At 39.7% G+C, this 25,767-nt stretch overlaps 2 protein-coding genes across 3 annotated transcripts in view; both read right to left on the bottom strand.

The window, feature by feature from the left end:
- The window catches only part of BCR (BCR activator of RhoGEF and GTPase), a 101,191-nt gene extending 96,705 nt beyond the window's left edge, over positions 1-4,486 (bottom strand). Inside the window, exon 1 of the mRNA XM_035556607.2 lies at positions 2,077-4,486. Coding sequence (XP_035412500.1) covers positions 2,077-3,592 — 1,516 coding nt within the window. The 5' untranslated portion in view covers positions 3,593-4,486. The remainder of the gene's footprint in view (positions 1-2,076) is intronic.
- Positions 4,487-11,257: 6,771 nt separating this feature from the next.
- Positions 11,258-24,530, bottom strand: RAB36 (RAB36, member RAS oncogene family). 2 transcript variants are annotated; one of them, XM_035556612.2, is made up of 11 exons: positions 24,406-24,530; positions 21,977-22,065; positions 20,779-20,867; positions 18,102-18,167; positions 17,485-17,586; positions 15,332-15,396; positions 14,679-14,730; positions 12,991-13,072; positions 12,262-12,352; positions 11,605-11,724; positions 11,258-11,370 (listed from the first exon to the last, which is right to left on the bottom strand). In XM_035556612.2, the coding sequence occupies exons 2-11, from the start codon at positions 22,043-22,045 to the stop codon at positions 11,306-11,308; spliced, it is 801 nt and encodes a 266-aa protein (XP_035412505.1). In that variant the 5' UTR covers positions 22,046-22,065; positions 24,406-24,530; the 3' UTR covers positions 11,258-11,305. The 2 variants fall into 2 exon arrangements, with proteins under 2 accessions (XP_035412505.1, XP_050570106.1); XM_050714149.1 differs by lacking the exon at positions 11,258-11,370 and having other exon boundaries at positions 11,517-11,724.
- Positions 24,531-25,767: the final 1,237 nt, after the last annotated feature.

Below are 25,767 nucleotides of genomic sequence, written 5' to 3'. Positions count from 1 at the left end.
AAAAATAAAAAATAAAATGATGCTCAGTAAGAATTAATCCGAAATACAGTCCTCCTCAAGTCACAAGCCTTCTTGGTTAAGTAAAAAATTGCCACCAGCTAACAGGCAAGACAATACTGATTAGCCATCTGGTGAAGGCTCCTGCTAAGCATGTTACCCCCTATGCTGCAGAAAGCACAAGGGGCATCAGTTACATTCTGTCCTTGCCTGCAATTGTGTGGCCCACCTCAGGAACAGGCACTAGGCTTTCCAGCACAAGCAGAAATTTTAGCAACTCTGAGTTTTCAGCAGCCCCTTTTACTACCGTTGCATTCCATAAAGCATAAGCTGAACTATTTAAAACATGATCTACTGCCTTTCTGAAAGCTGAATTTGTCCTCGAGCTTCATCGACCTTTGTTGGTTTTGCCCCTTTGTTTTCTTCTGCAAAAACTGCAACTGCCAGGAGGCTTCCCAGTCATCTAAAGAGCATCAGTAAACAAGAGCAGAGACAGATGGCTGCAGCTCAGTTTAAAACAGCACTCAATCCAGCCTCTCTCCTGCATCGCAAGTGCTCCCCACAAGATACAAACATATGCATAAGCTCAAACTAGAACGCAGTAGTCCCAGATAGAAAGCAGGTATGTATATGCCATCTGATAAAGAAGTCGCTGTGAGGACAGGATGCTGAGGTTCCATGTACAGTGAAGATCCACTACTGTACAGCTTCCCACTAATAAAACAATAGGTTGCAAGGATGGCAGGGGGTGGGAGGAAGGAGTTCTCCCTCTGTTGTTACTCCCAGAAGTGCTGCTGGCAAAATAAACAAACCAGCATGGAAAGCAAAACCAGCAATCTCCTTTCAGCAAAGTTGCTTTATGCCAAACTCACACAACCTGGTGCAGTGGATGGTGTCCCTGCCCATGACGGGGGGGTGAAATTAGATGATCTTTAAGGTCCCTTCCAGCCCAAACCATTCCGTGATTCTATGAACCTGGGAAAGTAACATCTCATAGACCTCTCATTCACCTACTACTTCAGGAATTCAATCCTTTTAACAAACATTATGTTAACCCCCTTATTAAAATGACAGATTCAAAGAAAAAGGAAAAAAAGAACACAGAATAACTCACAGATTTAGAATGAAAGTCTATCAAAACACCCATACTGCTTTTTCATTCCTGGATTTAATCACTTTTCATTTACTGCACAGAAGGCTAGTGCTGGTGTTGATACAAGAAATCGTCTACAGTATGTACCTTGCCTTGCTAGATAGATTCAGATGTCCACATATATTCAATAAGTCTACCTGAATAAACATAGTTCACCTCTTCCACCAGCTGTAAATCCACTGCAGTTCCACACAGACATCTGCGTGCCTGAATAACTCACACAAGACTGAGTTCAAACATGGCCCATTCTTCCCCAAACAAAAATTTTGATTCTGCTAAAATTAAATTAAGAGCTCTCCCTCAGGGCTTCCTGGTATTCAAAGTTATTCTCTCACTTAGCGATAGCAGAAAGCTTCGACAGGGTTGCACAATCATCGCCTCCAATCAGTTTAATTGAAGGATGACACAAAACAGAATGAGAAACTAGCAATCCAATTAATACTGGCAGGAAAAAAACAAGACTGTGGGAAGAGCATCATTTCTGGTAAAACTCCAGCAAAACCTTCAGGTTGGAGCATGTTGCCATACTATCACCTCTGAGGGAGGGTTTAACTACTCAATGCAAGAATAAGAGGGAAGGAATGATCGCTTTACAACCCCTGAGAAGTTCTGGCCCCTATGTACGTCAGTGTTGACACTGAAACTTTGAGAACCGATTAATGTAGGACTCGGTTGATCCTCTCAAGAGAAGCCTGAACCGACCCTTTTGGGAATCCAATCTGTTTCCAAAATGCAGTCTGTGGTGTACTTCTGCAGGACCTTCCTAGAACAGGACAACTACAAGGTAAACAGACTTTTCATATTAAACACTTGCCCCCTTTGGGTGATTCACCTAGGGTAACCTAGAAAATCTCTCCCATTCATTTCCATGATGCCACTTCCTGCTCTGTACATTAAAAAAAAAAAAAAAAAAATCTGGTACACACCTGCATCCCCGTGGAAGCAGCTGTCCTGGTGACATCTCCCAGAAGGCAAATCTCCGTCACTTGGCCATATCTGTCCTGTTTTTCGTACACCCACAATAGTAGCCTCAGACACAACGACCTGCTGCTGCCGGTGCCGTTTTTGAGACTGGGGGGTCGGTGGACTGCTGCTGTCAAAGGACTGCTGAGAGTTCTGGGATGGAGAACGACTTTTATCCCGATACATGCGGTAAGTGGTGGGGCTGGGGGAGACATGGCTGGACTGCCCTGAAGAGAAGTCTTCCTCGCTGGAGGTAAGGTTCTCATTAGAGCTACAATCAGGAGTATATCCTCCTCCAATATCTTCAAAACTCCTTGGGGAATAAGATCTCCTGGGCCAAGTGAGGTGTTTTTCCTGGTCGGTTGTACTCTGATTTCTCAGGATAGGTCCTTTCCCTTCTGCCTCCCCCATCATTCCACCAACATAGATACTTTGATAGGGCTGAAAGTCCATGGGCTGCCAAGGTGAGCGGTTGCTGCCATTGGCATTAATCAGATTATCTTTGAGAAACCTGGGGTTCAGTTCAGCATCTTCGTATTCTCCATCATAGCCAAAACTGCTCTCTGAGGACCTTCCCCTGTAAGCAGGCCTCTGGAATTCGTTGAAGCTGGGTACCACGGTAGAAGGAAGGGAGTGCAAGGATTTTTTGCGTTCCATTTGCATGGCTTGGCTACCAAGAGAGCTTATTTTATCAGAAACATCTTTATCATTGACCTTCACTAGACCCTTCTCGTGATGATACTCCATGTTCACATAGAAGGGCTTTTCAACAACATCCTTGTTATCTCCAGAATGATGTGAATTCCCCTTTTTAATCCTCTCGAAGTTAGACCTTAGGGCTGCCACATTGGTGCTGTTCCCTCTGTCCTTAGAAATAGGTTCAAAAGATGCCTCCTTCTCAGCAGATCCCGCTAGCCTGCGAGTGGAAGCCGATCTGTGTTTTGAAGGAGATCCATCTGTATCGCAGCGAGTCTCCGTATCTTCTACAACTCTCTTCAGTTTCTCTTCGCCATAGTACTTACACCTGTCCTGCTCTCCCTCCCCGTGATGGGGACTGTCCAAAGGCGACAGGTCTGACCCGTCGCTCTGGGTAGACAGCTTCCGCAGAGAAGGTATCCTGGGTTTGAACTTTTCCTCCCCGTGGTGTGACTTGCTTTTTTCATATTCATCTTGGTCAGCAGACTGGTGATGATGCAGGTCCTGGATCTGCTGCTCTGCACCCCCTTCAGGCAACTGAGAAACACGTTTAAAACCCCATCTCTGTCTATCATAGCTTTTTTTCTCCTTTGCCAGAAGAGTCTGCAGGTAAATCATGCGGAACCTCTCCTTGTTGACCTCCATCTCCAGTCTCCGGATAGATGCTTTGCACATCTCCAGCTCCTGTTCAATATCTCCCACAGATTTCAGCTCCATTTTAGGAGGCTCAGAGTCTGCAAATTGTGCTTTCCAAGCCTCCACAAACCCCACAGGGTCCACCATTTTGCATACAGGAGTAAATATGTGGAGAATAAGGGAGGGAAGCTGGAGAGAGATAGCCGAAGAGAATAAAGCAACCGGATCTCACATGTAGAAGCAGAAACAGCTCCGGCAGGGTCAACTCAACGCGTCTCTTTCACGGTCCATGCGGAGGAACTGGGAGGCAAACGGCAATCCTCGGAATAATCTCTGCTCCTCGCCTCCTCCACCTCTCGCCGGCCCCAGCCCCCGTGCACTCGCTACTCTCCCCCCGTCATGACCGCTCTTTTGCTAGCGAACAACAACGCTCCCACCCCGGCGATTTCAGAGCACTTCAAAGGGGAGGTGGACAAAGGAGCAAGCTCAGGGTGGGGGAGAGAAGGTAAATATCGCCACCCACCCACCCACCTCCTGCCGCTGCCGTCCCGGCCCTGCTGCTCAGTGCAGCCGCTCTCGGCAACCCTCCGCTCCGTCCTCCCCCGGCCAGCCCCCGTGTTGTGCTTTCTCTTTCTCTCTCCTCCTTTCCCCCTGCCCCTTTCCCTGTCTCCTCCTCCTCCCAGCTATTGTGCTGGCCTCCAGGCGCAGGGCGGCGAGTCCGGCCGCTACCCGGCGGTGCCGGAACGCCCCGCGGCCCCGCAGCAGCCTCCCCGGCGCGGCTCTGCAAGCAGAGGCTGGCGGCGAGGCTCCGGAGGCTGCCCGCGGCTGCCCATCGCGGCCCGGCTCCGGCGGCGCCCCGAGCCGCGGCGCTGCGGAAGGGGAGGGAAGGAGGGAGGCAGGGAGGGAGGGAAGGAGGCAGGGAAGGATGGAAGAAGGGAGGCAGGGCAGGAGCCCGGCTGACACGGTGCTGGGGCCTCTTAAAGGGACAGCCCGGGCCCCCGCTGCCTTTGGACGCCCGGCCCGGTGGAGGCTGGTGCCGAGACAAAGGCAGCGGTGTGCGAAGCGGGGGCACGAGGGAGGAGGGAGGCGAGGTGTGAGCACGGAGGGGGCTGTTCTGGCCCTCCTGAGCTCCCAGCTGCACCCCTCAGGCCCCGCTGAGGGTTTTGGGGGTGTTTAAGGAGAGGCTGGACTTGGCGGTTTGGTGGGAGGCATGGGTAGTAGGGTGATGGTTGGACCAGATATCTCGGAGGTCTTCTCCAACCTTAATGATTCTACAATTCACCTCAAACCTAGGTGCTGGGTACTAGCAGACTCGTCATTCATTTGGTCCTTGCTGTGTTATCAGTGCCCAGCTGGTGCTCCGAAAGCGCTCTGATATTGGGAATAAAGTTTGCTTTGTTCAGAGATTAGGTGTGCTTTTGTCCTGTATGTTAGTCTAGGCAGAACAAGCGGGAGCCCTGCTCTCCGGCTCTGGGCAAAGGGGGGCAAACAAGCTGAACAGGGGCTGGCTGCTGACTCTCACTCCACCTGAAATCAGGGTACACAGCTGTGTTTAGGCCCTGTACCCTTTCCACATACTAATTCAACTTCCGAAAAAGCAGCAATGGACACACCTGAAATTGCAATTTTCCTGTCTGAATGATGGGAAAAGTGAGATATTGTACACCTCACATCCCTCAGAAGACATCTTTCATGCCTGAGGTAGAACAAATCCCCAAAGTGAGAAATACCTTTTCTCATGCATTTTATGAGAAAAGATTGTGGAATATAGCCCCAGCAATAACTAGTATAGTTCCTTAAGCATGAAAAGCACAAGTCCACAAGAGCAGTACTCTTACCTTCAAAATATGCAATGTTTCATAATCCACTAAACCATTTTCCTCTTCATGCTTTTTGATACGACATATCAAATATTTTCAGACATCACAAACGGCTAATCATGCATTCAGCTTTGCATAGTTCATCTCCTTTGCTGTTCATTTCCTGGCTTTAACCTCTTTTCCTGCACTTGTTTCCTCAGCTTCTAACACACTGGCTGATCTATGTGGAAAACAGATTATAATCAAAATCATAATGAAATCTGTATACTTAGTAAATATCTATAAAAGCCTTCCAGGGAATTTCCATCTTTCACAGAAAGAAATTGGCTTTTCACCATTGATACTGTTTGCCGTCATGCCGGTTTGAACAATGACATTATGACACACAATATATTTCTAGTAATATGACATTTAAGATTTTACTAGCATGATTAAAATAATGACATATTACATGATAAGGATATGTTATGAATTTGTTTCCCCCATTTGTTCATAGTTTTTTTTTGTTGTTATTGGTTTGTTTTATTATTTCTAGGGTGTTTTCTCACACTCACTGGGCTCACTTTTTCAGAGACAGCAAGAATTCTGATGAGTCAGAGGGACTTCTGTATGCACGCTTAACTTTTGGTGAACACTATTAAACAACTGCAGCCTCTGTATTCATTGAGGTAGTACAGCATCAGAAGTTCTGGTGGCCATTGACGGGGTCTCTGAATTTTTGCTTATACTTTCTACATTCGACTGAGTATAGTTTTATCAGGATACAAAATTTCATTAGGGTTCTGGAGGCAGACATCTATCTGGGGTTGGTGACAGAGCATGCTGTGACAAGGGGGCTGAAGAGCCAGCCCATCCAGCTCACGCCCTCTGCTGGCCCACAAGAGATTGCCAGTTCTTGCCAGTTGAAACAGAACTGGAACTGAACTGGCCATGGAGCTCCCTCCTGTGGGGAAGAAGAGCTAGTCCGCTTAGCCTTAAAAGCGGAGCTCCAGGTTATGAACTTTATCATGATTCCACACAGGAGAATCAAGAGTTTTGTAAGAAAACAAAAAACGAAAAAAAAAATGGAAGCACATAAGCAGAGTCTTTCTAAGGAGAAATAAAACATGATTTGTCATTCATATGTGGCTGAAATTAAGAAATCGTATTTTTGTATTACAAGGCAGCACACTGTGGTAGAGTCTGGTTGGGCCAGTTATCTCCCATAGTCCTGTCCAGCCTAAATTATTCTGTGAGACCAGGAACACGGGAACCCCATTTCTTAAGATTCAGAGAATGGCAATTTGTTGCCTCGAGAACAACCTTATGGCCCAAAATAAAGGAAACCCATCAGCCATCTCCATTAACTAATGCAGATTCTGCTACAACTTTAACCTGCCAAACACTTCATTTTAACTCACATCCTATGAGGATGAGATACAGTGAGAAGTTTATTGCATTTCCACACTGGTAGGCTTCGTTATACTCCCCAGAACAACTTCTGACTACTGATGAACACCTGAAAAGACACAGAATACGACATCTACTCATGAAGAATGAACTCTGGTTGTACCTCAGTGAGATGAGCCTGAGCTGAGAACCAACAGGAAAGGTCTGAATCACATGTGACATGATCACATGAGAATATAAAGAATAACACCCTAAGTGTCAAATAGTCACTCAAATGGCAGAAACAAAACCACTAAAGATTAAAACGAAAGGGGGTTTTATAGTAAAAATGAAATTTGCCTGCCAGGTGACTATTTCTTGAATGGCTTTTGATCCGTTATCAGTTTTTCCTCAAAGAGATATACATGCTTATTTAAACAGAAGCTCATTAACCATTTAGCTTGTACTTATTAAGACAAGAAACAGCATAACACTAATACATCTTTGTGGAGATTATTACACCTGTTCTTTAACTTTGCTTCAGACTCTCTCTGAATTTCAAGTTATCCAACTTCTCACCTGCAAATTCCACAAGGAAGCCGGTGCTGAAACTGGTGCCGTGATCGCTATGAAGTTTTCAACTGGTATAAAATTATGTTTTAGCCTGCTTGTGTTTAGAGTTAATGTCAGTTGTTCTGACATTGTTTTCAATAATATTAAGGCTTCTTCAAAACAAATGAAGTTGCTGATAGAATGGAATAACATGCATAGAATACAACACAGACCAGACAGGAACATTTAAGAACTTGCAAACTGATGTTTATTTTCCCACTAAAGTTAGGTTTCCTTTGTGCTAATATGATCTAAGATTCATTTTAGATTATCAATTATTAATACCTAGTTCTTTGCACGGGAAGTCCCACTGGGACTTAAAAGAAAAAAATCTCAAAGCATCTGTCATAGATTGGATGGAGTCAGACCACTGCCAGGGGATAGTTACTGATTGACAGTTTTGCATAAAGTTTTTGGAACTACAGACGATAAAAACCAATAATGACATCAAGCAATGCACTGAATCATTAGAAAAACTGTCCCAGTTGATTTTCCAAGCAACATGACTGCATTGCTGAAGAAATTACACCTCTGATTTTCTACAAGAATTGCAGTCAGCAACAAAAGAAACCCTTGGGAGATTTTATTTTTTTTGAGAAAAATATAACCTGACTTTTTTTTTCCTTTATTTCTGATTCATTTTGCAGCTGCAGACACTGACACCATGACTGCACCAAAACCTAGCACCTAGCCTAGACAAGAAGACAAGGCATGCTATCCTAAAACCTATCTTTTGGCCTCCAGGACCATTATCAGTGGTTCCAGGAAGGAACCAGAGCAGTTTGTCTGCTCAGTAACAGCCACGTGAAATTGCCAGAATGTGCTGTGGGTATAGGCAATTCTCAGCTGAAGGAGTACTGCTGCAGCAACGCTGAACTTGTCCACCTACAGGTACATTATTGTACTCGGAACACCACTATCTGGTATTGTGTGTTCAAGTTTTCTTCTCTGACATGCTCAAGGCATGTTCAAAGTGCATGACAAGACACCTGCTTATGTCCAAGAAATATATATGAAAGCAAAATTTGGTCTGAAGCTCAGGCCTATTCATCATAAGTAGCAGACAGAAGTTCGAAACCCAGTTCTAGAATAATAACTATTTTGTGAAACATTTACTCATACAAGAAAGTCTTTAATCAAGAAATGAACTGAGAATAACTGAATGAAAGAAAGACAAAATTGTGAGTTTCAAATTACTTCAGAGAAAGTTTTCCATATGAAAATAGAGGACTAATTTTTTAAAAAGTCACAAATACCACTTCTGTGAGTTTCTATTTATCTATCATAACCCAAGGATAGCAGTACTCATCCACAGCACAGTACACAGGAGTGGTTATGTGGCTCCACCGTGCTTCTAAAATTGCTTCTGAAAAGCATTATTCAAATGCAAGATGTTTCATATACATACATAATACACTGCAGTAGAACAATCTATCTTTTTCTACTCTCATTCAAACTCAGTGAACACAAAGATTATGGCTATGTTGCCCACTCAGTGGAAAGCATGGTACAAGCAGAGTACATGCTCATCATCTTGTGAAAGAGATTTGTGAGATGAAATACACAGAACATCAGAAGGTCAAAATATCACACATTTGGATAAATAGCTCCTTACATACCCCCACATATTCACCTTCTCTACCAAATGCTACATTTGCATCTTTGCCAACAGAATCGGTACAATTGCCAAATAGGAGACTGTCTGATTAAAGAGAGAGAGAGAGAGAGAGAGAGAGAGAGAGAGAGAGAGAGAGAGAGAGAGAGTTCCCAGATCTCTATTCATTATATTCTTTGAAGCTCCTCTAGTTCATATCATAAGTCATAGAAGTATAAAAGTAATTTACTTTTAATAAAAGTAAAGGCTGTTTAAGCCATTTTTTCTTCCACTTTTTCCTATTTCTTAGGAAACAATTTTGGGGTTAAAAATAGCTGAGAGTCTAGAATATTTTTAGCTTGATATGTAGATTCATTAACAAATAGTTATCTTTATTTTCTCAGTTTTCCAGATACTGTAGTTCTTGTAATGATTGAACAAACATCTTCTGAAACTGTAACTTGTAACCATCCACAGGTTTCTTTTTGTCTCTCCACATTTAAAACAGTTGCAGTTAAGAAATCTAGAACATTACAAAAAAGACATTTCACTCTTTCTTATGCCAGTATAGCATGTAATGCTGGATTTGAATTTTAGAATTATAAAGTCATAAGCAGCTGATAAAGAGTTTTCTAGAGAAGCAGTCTTTCTGTTTAGTGAGATGCATTTATTTCATTTCCCTATAACTTTTATGGGATTTTTTATTTATCCTTTTAACTTCTTTTCTACTTTTGCAGTTGAAACCTAATTACCAAAATCAATCATACTAACACCGTTTCACATATACTGAGCAAATATTTATTACAGTAATTTCCGACAATGTTATTTGTCATTCAATTTCTGGCAATGTCATTTGTCAGCAGGAACGACTTCTAAAACAGCAGAATCTTTTGGCATCAGTCATTGCTGCCCAAAGAGCAGAAGAGTTTTCTAAAGCTGCTTTACTTATGTAAAATTAAGTGGTGCCCAGAGATAATCTCTCTCTATTAGACAATGATTGCAATTTCTAAATAACTGATTGCACAAGGTTATGTTAAAGGGTATTTGAAAAGCCAGAACTGGGGCAATGATTTTTGATCCAGCCAGCACACCAAGTAACAGCAGGATGTCCAGAGAGCAGGTTCTACAGTAAGCATTCAGTAACGACATCTTCATACAGCAAATACTGTAGGTCTTACTGAGCACGTGTCTTCTTGGGAGAACCTCTTTTCCCACCTCTCTAAACGCACACGTACTTTTAAAACTTTTCACAAAATGGCAAAAACTATTTCTCTACTATTACAGCTTCCAGTATGCAGTGGAGCAAATTGCTCCCAGCATAACGTGATCAAATTATCTTGTCCAGTAAAAGCAGAAAGAGTGACTACAAGTTTAGCAGCAGCACTGAATCTAACCTTAACAGCTCAGAGTTCCTACCACAGACAGAGATGAACAAGTTCATGACTGAGACTGCATATGGTTCCAGAATCATGTTACATTACTACAAACAAACAAAAAAAAAACAATTAGAATAAAATGCCAATAATTACTCTTAGCAACATAATAGAACTGCAGTTCTTGTAGACAACCTTCAAGAAGATTAATGCAGAAAAGGATTCTGCATCCTCTTTGGAAGACGGAATTCATGAACTCTTATTTTTTCTCTGCCACTCACTGTTACACAATCTGTTCTTTCTTATTCAAGAAAGTGGAAAACTATAGCATTCTTATCTGGTAGCACTTTCAAAATATTAGACAGCTGGGATGAAACAACAAAGTTCCTATCTGGACTTCTCCCAGCCTTGAAAATATTGAAATAACTGGGCTCTGATTCTCAAGTGGAAAAGACAAAATCACAGATTTTTCCTGGATGGAGAAATCACAATGAAAACTATGCAGCCTGCATTTGTGTACTTCCATACCTGTTCCTTACTATAAAAAAAAAGAAGAAAAAAAAAATCTGTAACTGTTTTAATACATTTGGAATACATAAAAACAAGTCAGAGTAACATTATGCTATGATCTAATAATATTTTTAGAAGTCAAAAAGATGGATAGCAGCCTTTATTCTGAACTGCCATTTGTTTTCTGCTCCCACGAGAATGCAACTTCAGTACTCAAGATTTCTAGAGAATTATCAAAACCCAACACAGTAAAGTTACCTAACATTTGACTACAGGTTTTTCTGGCAGACAGGTGAGCACATGGTGCTGGCAACATCTTCTTGCATTAAGACAAGCATGTCATGTTTCCACTACAGAGAGAAAAGCTTATCTAACAATCATACCATCCAGCACAAGTGAACACTCAGAAAGAAAGCTTGGATAAGATTTTCCTCCCTCATTTCCAAAAATACAACTTTTTACTTCTGATTTACTTTCTGATTACTTTACTTTACTTTCTGATTTACTTCTGAGAGCTTTTGTTGTTGCAGGTGCTCTATGCAGGACTACAGAGAAGTAAGGCACTTGCAGAAGCAGTTGACAGTCAGCAGCAACTTGGGCTGGCTTGAGTGTTGCCTTCTGGGATTTCCATCAGGTTCTTTTCCAGTTCTGTAGAAACCAAGAAGTTATAAAAATCAATTCACAAGAAATGACACCATCCAATATTAAGGGTAAGAACAGCTGGATGCATCCCAAGTCACTCCTACATGTCAGAACTCCGGAAGACACCGAAGTTAATACGCTTGCAGCTCTGTGAGACAGGCTTTGATGCTCAATAAAATCTGCCCAGTCCTTGAGAGCATAAATGTGGAAAATACACACAAGAAGCAAAATTTAACATACTGATGAGGTTTCCCGTCCCAATTTGAGCCACATGCCCCATGGTCTTTTCCAGCTCCTTTATCATGGACTGTTCAAAGGCCAAGGCAGCAACTCGAGAAAAGAACTCGTTGACATTTTCCCCTAGGAAACAGGACAGAAATGATACATTTTTGCAACTGCACATCAGTGCATGTTCAAACATGAACAAGCATATCTGTGAACACACCACCGCTCAATACTGTGAAGGATCAGGCATTTCCAACAGTCTTTCTCTGATCACTGCAGACAGAATGTCTCTTTTTTTTCCACTCTGGAATACTGTATCCTCTACCGTACCTTTTTTTTTTTTTTTAATTAGCAACAGGGAGAATTCAGTTTTTGGCATAATTGTTTCATTCCTAATGTATCTAGCAGTACACACACGTGTTTATGTAACTATCCATGAATTAAACTTGCCTAGACATTGCACAGCAACCTAAGTAGTCCTTTCTGTAAACACGACAATGTAAGCACACATACAGATGCTCAAATAAAATCAACCATCTGAAGTTTCTAATAGCAACAAAATGCAACACAATAAATAAATAAACTGTATTGAAATAAGGAATTTTAACTTCCTCCCTCTTTCACACTAGCATCTGTGGTTACTTTATTTTTATATCCTTTGCAGTAACTTACCTGTTTTGGCTGAAACCGACCAGTATTCTGCCTGCATCTCATTGGCAAAGCGGATAGCATCTATCTCTGTCCTTTCACACACAGCATCTGACTGAGTAAATACCAAGAAATATCTTTAAGATAAGAAGTATACCTGTGCTAGTAATAATACAGAGGTACTGATAGCACCTATCCTGTGAGGCGGACAGTTTTCACAGTGGCCTTTCTGTCCTTGCCTCGTAACTTGTGCAATCATGCATTACTGCAAAAATGTTCTAATACTTGAAAAGAAATTACTTAGTATTGCTTCTAAAATGGAAGACTGTTCACCTTCTACTGCATTGAAACAAAACAACAAGAAAGTTGACCACTGTATCTAACTACATAGTGCAGCAGAGAGCTGTAAAGAAAACAGCCTGGTTATTGATCTTCAAATTCTTGGTACTCTGTCTTTCTCAGCAGAAGAGTTACAGGACCAAATAATCATAATGGTTCTTTTTGCTTAATCCTTGCCTCTGTCTTGGATCCTTTTTTTCTATTCTATCTATTTTTACTGTGCTCAAACATGAGCTTCTCCCCAACCCTTTTTTAATACCTTTTTCCCCCTCTTTCTTCTCTCTTCTTCTTGTTCTAAGACTACAATTTTTCCCCCTTCCACAAATTTTGCTTTCTTGTGTGTTATTTTAAGACCATTTTCCCTCTCATTTGTTTTCCATGATCAATCATACCAGTATCTTGCTATTTGCTTACCACCAAATCTTTTTTTGTTCCGACCAGAAATATGAAGCTGGAATCTGGCTCATTCTCCCTCAAAGCATCTTCCAGCCACTGTCTGAAATGCAGAAAAGAGATGAGAGTATCAGAGGAAGTATAGAATATCAGAGGTAGATAATAGGGTCACAAAAAAAGAAAGAGGATGAACTTCTGTGAGAGTGTCAAAAGCCTCTTTTTCTAGACAGGAGGGGAACAGGAGCTATTCCAGCTCCTTTGAATATATGCCTTCCACTAATGAAAAGTTCAAACATGCCCGCTGTAGAGTGCAAATTCACCCATAATATTAACACCCAGACATGTTATTTATCAGTATAACGGGAGGGGGCAGAGTTTTGATAGAGATAAGGAATAAAAAACAAGAAGTAAAGTTAAAAATATGAACAACACAGCAGACTAGGTAAGAAATGAATAAAGAAGAGTGAAATAATCTATTCAGCAAAATTACAAGATATCTGCCTATGAAGGCAGCATGACTCTTGTCTCATAAGCTTTTATATTTTTGTTAGTCTGGCAATCAAGTTCCTCTTGAGTCATCCAACACAAGTCAAGGAAGGAAGAGAGTATGTGTGGGGTGGAAATCAGGTTCACAGGTTTCAATTATTTTCAACCAAGCAGAGACACTAATATATATATAATTTTACAAAGTCCTATGTAAATGATTTAAATACCACAACAGTACTCTAAGGGAGTACACACATTTAAATAAGACAGAGTACAGATTGTAGAGAAACACATACCTGCCTTACAGTCATAACAGTATCTTAGAAATATATAAGCTCCGAGTCCGGTAACAACTGTGTGGATCACAGATCCACATTGGGTTTTGCAGCCTGCACTAAAAGCAGAACAAGTTTGCTCACATCAGTTAGTGTGCTGCTATACCCAAAACATTTCAAGTACTTAAACTAGCAAATTTAGCTATACCTATATATACACCTTGAGTTTTGTTTTATTTTTTTATTTTTTGACAGATGTATGGGACAGTGCACAGCTGTGCCAGAGAGGTTCACACTGGACATTAGGAAAAAAAATTCTTTACTGTGAGGGCAGTCAAATACTGGAACAAGATTCCTAGAGAGGTGGTTGATTGCCCATGCCTGTCAGTGTTGAAGAGGCATTTGGATAATGCTGCCAATAATATGCTTTAACTGTTGATTAGCCCTGAAATGATCAGGCAGTTGGACTAGATGACCTTTGAAGGTCCTTTCCAACTGAACTGTTCTATTATAACAGAATCACTACAGAAACTAGAGAAAGAAAATAATATTGAGACTCTTGAGACTTTATGCATGAGATGCATCACATTGATTTCATTATCTACATCAGATGCAAACCTGTTACTCTGTTTATAGCAAATGGAGGAAAAAAAGATGCTTTTGAGATGCTCTTCATCTCTTCCTGTGTGTCTAGTTTTGGAAGGATCCAGCTCTTAGTGAAGTGCCTTTTTCTCTCCACTGACTACAAAGCAAGTCAAAGATGATGTTCAAATTTATGCTCAGCATTTTTCTCAGAACTATTCCAAACACATGCCTATCACCATTCATTTCATATCTCAGCGGAAAACACACTCATAATCCTACAAGTCCTCAGCAACTGCAGGCCATAGAAGGCAATTAAACCCCCTGTGAAAGCTGTAAAGGCTAAGCCAAAATACAGAAACTTACTTGGTGTGATCCAAAGTCTGGATATCAGCCAGATCAAACACTGTTATTATAACTGCAATAAAAGAAAAAAGTAATTAAGTTAAAAAGCGTATCAGAAGTCTCTCCAATTCGACTCAACTTGTGAAACAGAAAGAATGCTTACATACAAAGTGCAACAGTAGGTTTAACATAGAGGAGGTGGGAGACTACTGATTTGTTTACTCCCCTTCCTTCTCTAGCACCCAGTAAGACTGCCATCCTCAGTCTTCAACTTTAATAGTGCTATAGTCTGCAGACTACAGGTAAAGATCAAATAATCCTTTTATTTTAGGACCCCTTTAATTCCTGAAAAAAATGCCTCTCATGGGAATACTAGAGATACACAGTTCTCAGTCTAGCAAAAATTTTACCCAAAATTGAAATTCTTTCCCCTCTAGACACAGTTGCCACTTTTTATTACTTCATCATCATAACATTCAGAGCTTGCAGGTGTGACAAGTAATCTATTCATGAGGTTTTTCAGTCTTTTCCTCTCTCCAATAACGGAGAGCCCATTCCATCATATTGTATCTCCAGGTACCTGTCCAAGGAGCACATATAGGTGTATGTATATATGTTTCTGTATAAAGTACAATATCCTGTCACAGCCAGGATCAGATTAATATTGTTCTCACCCTCTGCTCCTCGGTAGTAAGCAGATGCAATGCACTTGAACTTTTCCTGACCTGCTGTGTCCCATCTGTGCAATGGGGAAAAAAAAGAAACTCCAGGTTAATGAAACCTAGCGCAACCTGGGTAAACATGCTAATGAAGCAACAGACCGGTACGCGTTGGAGAAGAATATGATAGCAGAGAATTGTTGCCATCTGGAACATGTTATTCATTAACTACTGATAGAAATACAGTAAAGGCCTATTATTTAATGAAGCCATTTTAACGCTGGTTTTATCCTTATTTATTTATTTTAATTTTTATTTTTTTTCTAACTGGTCATTTTGGAGACCGTTCTTTGAAACACGATTCAAACATTCATATTTGCATGGTAAAAAAAAAAAAACAAAAACTTTTATTAAAGCATCATTTCCTCATCTATGTCACTGCTATGTATTCCTAGGGCAATCTGATTTTGAAACTATTTTCTGGGCTAATACTAGCTAAATTACATATTAGCCCACACTAGAATCTTGTAACTTATGATATGATACCTCTCCATTAATGACACCAATAAAGAATTAAAAAAAAATAAAAAAAGAAGGACAGACAGAAGGGCTTCTTAATAACAAAGATGATATACACTTCTGCCAGCTACTGCCAGTACTACAGACATTTGGGTTTTTGCTATAGCATAGCACTACCAGTCATTGGTAGTTGCAATTTTAGCATGTGTGTAAACCTCTCAGCTAGAGGGGGCACCAGTGCTTATCATATGGAAATGTTTTACCCAGCCACTGAAGAATCTGTAGATAAGGCAACCTTCAGGTTAGTAGGCTATGAACCTTCTTGCTTCAGCTGACAAAGTACTGATGTTTCAGTGTAGATTTTTAAAGGCACTCAAATTCCAAAAATCATAGAATGGATTAGGTTGGAAAGCATCTAGTTCCAGCACCGCTGCCATGGGCAGGGACACCTCCCACACCAAGTTGCCCAGGGCCCCATCCAACCTGGTCGTAAACACTTCCAGGGATGAGGCATCCACGACTCCTCTGGGTAACTTTTTCCAGTGCCTCACCACCCTCTGAGTGAAGAATTTCTTCCTAATATCTAATCTAAATTTACCCTCTTTTAGTTTAAAACCATTACCCTTTGTCATATCACCACACTTACTGACAGAGTCCCTCCCCAGTTTTCCTGCAGCCCTCTGTACGTACAGGAAGGCCGCTATAAGGCCTCCCTGGAGCCTTCTCTTCTCCATGCTGAACAACCCCAGCTCTCTCTGCCTGTCTTTGTAGAAGACAGTGCCTGACAGAATTTTCAAAAACAGAGTGGCACTGAAATCAGTGGGAAATTGAGTGTTTTCCAATAAATCCCACTAGCCATCTATTTGCATATTTAGGCACTGAGATTTCAGAGAAAACGTTTCCAAGCAAAAAAGTTTTAAGATTCATGCACTAAAATACTTCATACAAAGCATCTTATTTCTGCTCTACATCACACTACAGCGTAGATTCAGTAACATTCTTTCCAGAAAAAATATAGCTAGATGCTTAAAATACCGAAGGACGTCCTTAAGCAGAACCAAAGCAGGTAAGAGAAGGCCAGGATTCCCAATAGGCTGGTAAACAAAGGTGAAAATCAGAAAGATTTTTGGACTCACTTGAGCCTTCTATGTTTTAAGGAAAACCACTTATTTTGCAGTTAGGAGACAGTGAAGCCACTGGACACATTACAGTTGATTTCAATTGCTGCAGGAATAAACCCTCCCATTAAAGTCAAGTTCCATGATCGTAACACACACTAAACCCAAAGGACAGAATGGAACAACAATAGCACTTGACAAAGTTTGTTACAAGAGCTTCTGCTTCTCTTCCAAGAAACTTGAGTAAAAAAGGCAGAACTGTAATGAAATGGAGCAAGACACCCAAAATTAATTTTCATTGACAAAATTTTAACATTTTTAGGACTAAGAGATCCAAGACAGGATTACGTATGTATTTATTTGTTTATTTATTAACTTAAACTGCAAGTCCAGGTAGAGAACCTGTTTTTCATATCGTATTATGCAATGGGCATTTTTTTTTTTAATCTTTATTCCATTAGAGCCTGCAGCAATTCAAACTCCACCTAGACTGTACTCTATGTGATACTTAACCACAATGTTTCAACTTACATCTGGAGATTATATGGTATTCCTACTATTTCAAAGCGTTCAATTTCAAAATCCACTCCAATGGTCGCCTTGTAATGTCGGTCAAAATTATCTTTACAAAATCTGCAATGAAGAAAAAAAGGATGAAAGGATGAAATACTAGTAACACCTAGATACAAATAGCTGCAAAACTAACACTAGCTAGGGTAAATTATATAGAAAAGCATGAACTAACTGTGGAGTGGCTATATATTGCAGAAGCATACATAAAAGCACTGAGAAACTAATTACCAAAAAGGAGGTAACATTTTGGGTCATAAATACAAAAGGAACATGTGATTAATCGATAAGATTAAAAACTTACCAAATTCTCAAACATGGAAGAATTAATTGAAAATGTAAAGATAAACAGAAGGCTGTCATGGTGATCACAAGCTACAGAAATTCAGTGCTCTGTTCAATGGACTTGGGACACAAAATGCACAAGAGCTACTTTTAGCATCTGGCAAATACTACATTGTATTATATTTGACTGGATACATACTCAATTTAGAAAACTGAAAGCTTTACTGCTACAAGTGATACACTTTGAACTTGTGAAAGAAAAGATGCAAACCATTTGCTGAGATATACTGTACCTGTTTATGAGGCTAGTTTTCCCAACATACAGGTCTCCTACCACAACCACTTTGGATATTTTCAGCCTGTTAGAAATATTTGAAAACACTAAATGCTTTTAGTAACAATTTCAAAATTCTCACTAAAACAATTCTGACTTAGATCCTTAAATAGCAAGTGACGAATATGTGCATCTGCAACTCCAGTTTAACTAAATGCCACAGTGCTGCAGCAGGATCTTAAATTGTAAGAAAGAAAAGGTCACAAAACAAAACTCTGGAGAAGAAATAGTCCATTTCTTACTCTGTTTCTTAATATCGTTTCTTAAATATATTCCTATGGGACAGAAGCTCTTGCAAGTATATACACTTGGCAGTTTGCACACAAGACCATATAGTATCTACATCCTTATCAGCCCTTTAAAGAGTAGAAGTTTAGACTCTTCTGCCATTAAAATTAATTACAAGTTTCTCATTGACTTTAATACTACAGAATCAAGTCCTAAGTATACAAACAAGAAGTTACTGATAACAAAATAACCCACTGCAAAATTAGTCTCTTGGGAAAAAAAACAAACAAACAAAAACACACAACAACCTCAAGGCTAGAGCCAATACACTTCCTGACTATCTGGAACAATATTAATCTGAAGCTGGCTTCATACAAATAATCCTCTTTGTTCTGGGTCCTCCCACAGAATACAGCAGATGGGCTTGAGGTGACTCAACCTGCGTTCTTGAAATTGAAATGTAGTGTATCTGTTAGGAGATACAGGCGGATAAGTGAATGTAACATTATTTGTTGACTGAAACTTGGATTGACATCTCCCATGCACATGCTACAAAAATGCTTTAAGAGGTTTACTATACTATCGTATTAAGAAATAGATTTTTAAACAGGGGAAATAATCTTCTATTGAATGCTATCTCTGGTTATATCAGGCTTCCATGCGATGGTGATTTCAAGTTAGTGATTCTAAGCAGTCTAAATCTTGACTGGTGAGCTACACAGCTTATATTTCAGAAAAAGGAAGGCATGTTGTGTGCTAGTCAATGCAAATATGGTAGCCACAGGCCCCTAACCTGCTGATGTCTCTGTCTAATTAACTGTTAGTGATACAATACTGAAGAAAATCAACTAGCTTAAGGGAAAAGCAAAAAAAAGCAAGTGGTGGTTTGAAGGTATATGTTCCATTAATTCTTTCTGGAAAAGAAAACACTCCCTAGATTAGACATTTTAACACACTGATGGAATATCAAGAGTCTTAAAAATAGCCATTAGCTACTGAACTTCTCAGAGTACCTTTCCAAACGACAAAGAAATATCCTATTACTTGGAATAATGGAAAAGAAAAATAACGGTAATTCGTGACAAGTTTCATAATTCCTGTACCAAATACTCAGTTGTCTGTCCCTTCTACCACCATGCCCTGCCAAAAAATAACCTAATAATAATTATATCTAGATTGGAAAAGTGGCAGGAAAGTACTTTCATTTTATTCACAAAGCCAGAATGGAAAGCTTTTTAGCTATACTGTACATGTACAAAATAAATTAGTCGGTGTTCCAGTTTACTCTGAGGAAAAAAAAAACAACAAAAAAAAACAGATACATCTTGGTTATGGAGGGGAAAAAATGCCTTGATTCACTAAAACAAGTCTTGCCAGCAGAATTGTCCTGACACTTGTAACAAATTTAAATGGAAGTAAAACAGTGGCTATGCTTCTAAAAGCTATTAACTCATTGATGTCTCTCAGACAGACATATTTTGGCTTTTTTTTTCTTCAAGTAAAATTAATGGATAGTGAAATGAATAAAAAATTCCATTTAAAGATGGATATCATGACAAGTCTCATGGTAATTAAGAGCTCTAGATTTAAGAGAATAGTGAACTAACTGTCAGTATTCATAGATCTTTCACTTTATGAAAGAACTTTTACACTGGAACACAGAAGCATTTATTACTAAAACATACAGTTATGTACTTTAACGGAATAGGAATAATTTCTAACACAGTTCAGATTTCTTGCCTTGCTTCAGGAATTAAATGAGTACAAGTATCTGTTCTGGGAGAGAGATGACATGAGAAAACAAAAAATATGAAAAAGGCATAAAACAGAAAAATCTGTTTTTCAGTGCTATATATTTACTCCAGAATTTGGATCTAGTTTTAAGGAAACATTTAAAGAAAACTTCTCGGCATGTATACTATTAAAAGATTAAAACTAGATTCTTATGTGCTTCAAGGAACAAAACTGCTATGTTTAAATCTGTCCAAAGCCTTTATCAAGTGCTCATTTGGTACACTCTGTATGGAGCCTGTTTTCTCTGTTGGTGTCAGTATATCTGCTCTATTCCTTCTAACTGCTCTAGCACTTGCTTTTTGTGCTGACTTACACAGGCTCAACACTAAACAGTTGGTTAACCGTTAAAATCGTTCCAACTAAGGGTGCAGCTATTTGTTGCTAAATAACAACCTTATTTTTTCCAACTCTACTTATTCCAGCAGGAAAAGAAGAAGAGGTACTTTATTCATTCACTGTCAAACAGTACAGAACCATCATGGGGATGGGCTCAGCTGTCTTTAAATGCACTGGAGTAAGGAACATGAGGAATCAGGAAAAGCCTATAAAAGAAGGAGTCTATAAAGAGGTTAAAATACGTGCTTCATTGCACACTTGGTTTCTTACCAACTTACCCAACTGTTCCAGCGCTCTGCTGACAAGCAGTTCTGACCTGTGCATGGAAGTGCTCTTTAAACTGCAGACAGGCCTCGGGTGTGTACCACTGAAGACAGGAGAGAACAGTGACTGGAATAAACTATGTGATGTCTACTTTGCAACAAGTCAGATCAGCAAGGAAAAATAGAAAAGGAGACTACCTCAAAGAGCTTGTCAAACACAGAGGTACCATGGATTAAGAAAAGGGATAGCTTGGGCTAGAAGGCTATACAGCTGCCCCACGGGTATGCTTGTAAAAATTCCTTTGAACAGCTCATTTGACCACCTTCGAGTGTCAGCATCCAAACCCTAGCTAAACTTCCACAGCAAATAGATTTGTTCACCACTCTTTATAATAATAACTATCTTAAATCATTCCAATAATCCAAGGCACACAAGAAAAACAGAGGTGAGAGCATGCCACAAGCAAATCATTCTTACTGCAAAGTCTTTAAAATCTCTTACTTGCGTGAAGCACTGATTTTATTACTAGTTTTCAATTAAGCTTAGCAGGTTAAAAATGAGGAAAACAACAGTGATGGTTTTCATAAAACGAAGAGTAAAATATGCAGCTGAGATCAAGCATGAAAAAATGCTAATTCCTATTAAAATGATCTTTTGAAAAAAAATATATATCAGAATGGTAATACTTTGTCCTTCCCTGTCCTTAACCCTTCTGTTACACTTCAAGTATAAAACTCTTTGGGGGCAAGAATGATTTTTTCTGTGTTTCTATAGTACATTTGATCTACAGTATGACTAAGGTTCCTGCACACACAGAAAATGAAAATTGCCTCAAATTCTTTAACCAAAAACTCCACATAGATCTAATTAGTCTTTCTGAATATTAATTACCAGCTATGGCTCTCATTTCCTCTCAGTGGAGGAACTTTTTAACCACGGTAATTATTAACGTTTGGCTGAAAGAACGGGTATTATAAGATAACACTTCTGTTGCAAGAGTCACTTTCTGTTGAGGTTAGAAGAAAATATGATTATTAAGTATATTAGCACTGAATGGGAAAACAAGGTCACATTCACCTCTGAAAGAAAACCTTAAAAAATCTGCAATTCTAGCAAAAGGCATCAACTGTACATTAAAATAAAATACAAGGGAAATATAGTTTAATGTGGGAGGTGCTACAAACTCTGAGCACAGGGATAAAGAATGCTTACCTTAGGAAACTGGGAGATTATTCTGTCCCTACTCACTGGGGGAACCATATGCTTTAGGCTGGACTTCATTCTCCAAATTCGATTCAATCCTACCAGACAGAAAACATGTAAAGAGAAACGAGATATTTAGAAATTGTCTTAACACAGGGAAAACATGATAAAAAAATTAACCATCCTTATGGACTCATCACCTTTTTTTCTTTTCAGCATAACTGGCAGCTCTGTGACTTTGTGTTAAAGAAAATTGATTCTCGTGTAAAAAAGGCAACTTCTGTGTGCACAACTGTAGTAAGAAATAGTGGTTTTCTCTAACAACAAAGCACTGTCTAATTCTGCAGTTGGGCAGAGAACTGTATACTTAATTAAACCTAAGTGCTAGCAGTTAAGTCCCCAAATAATTTTGCAATGTTTAGTTTAAAAATCCTGCTCATCATTATTTTAAATGCCTCTGCATAAAGCACATTTATTTATGTGAGGGGATATCTGATTTCACTAGGTCAGAAGAGGAAAGGAGGAACAATGAAGTTGCCACATTTCTTGGCGTGAAACCTTCATCCAAGATCACCTCAGAAAGAACTACATCAGTAGACAGTCTGACTTGGAAGAGTAACATTCACACAAAAGCCACAAATGCATGAAGATATCCCACTTGAGACACTGTGTGTTGGTTATGCAATGAAGCCTTTTGGGTTGTTAGGGGAGAGGACTCTTAATAAGGTACCAATACCAATTTCTTACTGGCATTCAAAAGCATGTTTCTAATAAGAACATTCATCATGCAGCAAAGTGTAAGGAGGACTCACCGTGCAGCAGCTGATGCGGCAGGATCCCAGCCACACGATCAGCTCAGCCTGCTGCTGCGTGCCCATAGCAACAGGCTTGCAACAGTTCCCTTCCTCCCCTTCTCTCACAGATCAGAAGGCGGGGTTGGAATGGAGTAACTGAACTATACGCAGTTTGTTTTAGAACAAACTGGTCTTAGCGGTCATTCGAATACCTCTGATCAGAAAGTGCTCCTTAGTAAGCTCGACAGTCCCCTCATCCTAATAGGTTCATTTTCTTCTAAGGTAGTTGCATATATGGATACAAGGAGAAGGACTAACCCAGCAGAGAAGGAACTAAAGGAGTAAGGAACTGTTACAGAGCTAATATTAAGCAAAATAGCAATTATAAAGGAATTCCTAAGGGATTTTTTTCAGTATTTCAACTGGATTCCATCTCCGGTTTAGAGTCAGGATGCACATGCCACCAATGAGCCATCTAGAATTATATAAATGTCTTTCTAGTCATTAGTAACCTTGGTTCCTGACATACCAAACAATAAAAACAAGAAGTAAGAAATCTCACCACTCTTTTGTATTGCCTAAGTATTGTTAATCAACTCATTACTTTAGACTGCATTTAGTATGCTAGACTGTAATTTAGGATGTTAAACAATTTTGCTGTTTGTTTCATTAGTATTTAAGCTCCCAAATTTCAGGAAAAAATAAAAGCTCTCACATTCAAAAAAAAAAAAATCCTATTTTGATAATGCTGGAACAGGCTTGGATGTCCTAACATCCAAGAAACAAGCCTCTTCTATTCCTGCAGCACACTAAAAATTTTAAAGGTCAAATCGGTGTGGACAAGTAATTAAAAAAAAACAACTGTGAAGTATATATATATAAAAAAAAAAAAACACTCCTGTTGTTTTACAACCATAAACAAAGAATTATGCTCAACAAAATTGCCAGTCCACTACTTAGAATTAATGTTTTATCATCTTTTGCAAGGAATTACTTTGGTAAGGGATCACTTCAGGCACTCATGTGATCTCAACCATACTGAAAACAAAACAAAATATCAGATTTGTAGCTGATGAGTTATTCAGCAAAGAAGGCAGCATTACAATTTATTTTAACCATATATATATAGCTCCAGCCATCATGCTACTTTTGACTATAAAACTAGACAGACCTAGATGCTTTTTATGATGTGCTCCTGCCCTTTTGGCAAGATTGAATGATTTTAAGACAACGTTAATTTCTTAAAATAGTAATTCTGAAAACAAAAAGGGAAACTCTCCCAGCTGGTAAGACCATCACATTGTCACTTGCTTTCTCCATTTTCTCCTAGTTCTGGTTCAACACATCCTAGGCACGTAAAAATCTGTCGTGTACATAGGATGACTCACTGTTTGTCTACTAGAGCTCTTTCACAAACTAAGCTACAAAAAAAAAAAATCAATTCAAAAATCTCAGTGAATCCAAAGTCCAGGAGGGACCAAGGTAATCAAACAGAAACATTTTAAAATTGAAAGGCCATTTTTACTTACTGAGTGTATTTAATCTTTCTCTCACACATTGAATTACCAAACCAACAAGTTAACCACACCATTAGAGGAAAAAGACCAACGATTTAAGAAACACAAAGGTGCTGAAAATACTGACAATTCTATGTACTAAGATCCACATTTTCTCTTCTTACAGAGCTTGGTCACCAAGGAGTACTGGGAATATACTGTTTCCATGGCATCATACCCCTTCTTACATCAATGATGCAGGAACAGTATCAGCTGCAGATTCTGTGAATAGACAAATGATTTAAGAAAGCCTTCAGAAACTGTGTATATTAGTTAATATCATGACCACTAACTAGGATCAGTATACCAAGCTATGGTGAGGGACAAGCCAGAACTCACACCAAGAGGATGAGAACAGAGTTAAAACAGGGGGACGTGAGAAGTCTTTTTCTCCATCCCTTCTACATTGAGAAAAGTTCACATTCTTCTACTGAAATAGGGTGAACCTTTAAAAATATTTAGTTAGTAAAAGTCAAATCTAGTCTAGGAAAATAAACTCTACTTTAAATAATCTGCTCTAAAATGATACTGAAAAAAATGCATCCTTTCCTGAAGATACTTTAATTTAGTCATACTTTTTGTTCTGTGGATTTTGATGATCACCCAATGAGAATCTATTCCTCCGTTTTCTTTTAATCCGGCTGATCTGATTGACTTTGGCTTTGTAAAATCTAGTTTAAGAACTTCGATTATGATAATTGTAACTCAAATATCATGAAAAATATGAGTAACTTCTCTATTTGCAGAGAAATAACCTTTCATAGCTCAAGCTGTTCAGTTTATTGCTGTCAGGCCACACTGACAACACAGAGCACCTCGAAGCTCTGCTATAAACACTACGATATGTGCTCCCTCTGTAGTGCCCTCTGAACAATACCATTTCACTGAATCGTACTAAAAATATGACTAAACAGTGAATACAGTTATGTGAGCTTACCTAATTACAATGAAAACCCTCGGTATGCAGTCTAGCTGTTTATAGTGCCATACTGTAGAGACTAAGAAAAAAAGCTACCCAAAGCTACTACGCTCCCCTGCCTCCTTGTACCTCATGTCACTAGCCTACTACGTCACCGCCACTAACTTGATTGCCATTTGTTCAACCTGAATTTTTTCCAATTTTGTCAGGTGAAAATACTTTATGATCTGTGGGCAGGGAACGAACCTCCCTCCCGGTTTTGCAGAGGACACGGGTGTGGAGGGATCCCACAACACCATGGCAGCGCCCACCCCGTTCCCCCACGCTCTCCCGTCCCTCAGGGGCCCGCGGCGCTCCGCAGCAGCCCGCCGCCTCCCACGCTAGCAGAGACCCCAGCTTTCTATTCACCAACTACGCCGTTGACGCCACTCATTCTCAACAGCCACCGTCAAACGCGTTCGTTACGTTATTGACGCAAGGCCGAAAACAGGAGAGGGAGAGGAGCGCTTGGCTGCGTAGTGTCTATTCACG

Source organism: Cygnus atratus, chromosome 17, assembly GCF_013377495.2.
Source record: "Cygnus atratus isolate AKBS03 ecotype Queensland, Australia chromosome 17, CAtr_DNAZoo_HiC_assembly, whole genome shotgun sequence".
NCBI classification, from domain to species: Eukaryota; Metazoa; Chordata; class Aves; order Anseriformes; family Anatidae; genus Cygnus; species Cygnus atratus.
Note: the sequence above shows the minus strand (reverse complement) of the source record. Positions and strands in the feature narration are given on the sequence as shown.

Excerpts from the sequence above, each read along its gene's own strand:
- RAB36 (XM_050714149.1), bottom strand. The coding sequence starts at position 22,045 with ATGAAGTCCAGCCTAAAGCATATGGTTCCCCCAGTGAGTAGGGACAGA. Across the intron at positions 14,731-15,331 it reads TTACTACCGAGGAGCAGAGG|TTATAATAACAGTGTTTGAT; the intron begins GTGAGAACAATA and ends CTTTTATTGCAG. Across the intron at positions 12,353-12,990 it reads GAACAAAAAAAGATTTGGTG|TCAGATGCTGTGTGTGAAAG; the intron begins GTAAGCAAATAG and ends GTATTTACTCAG.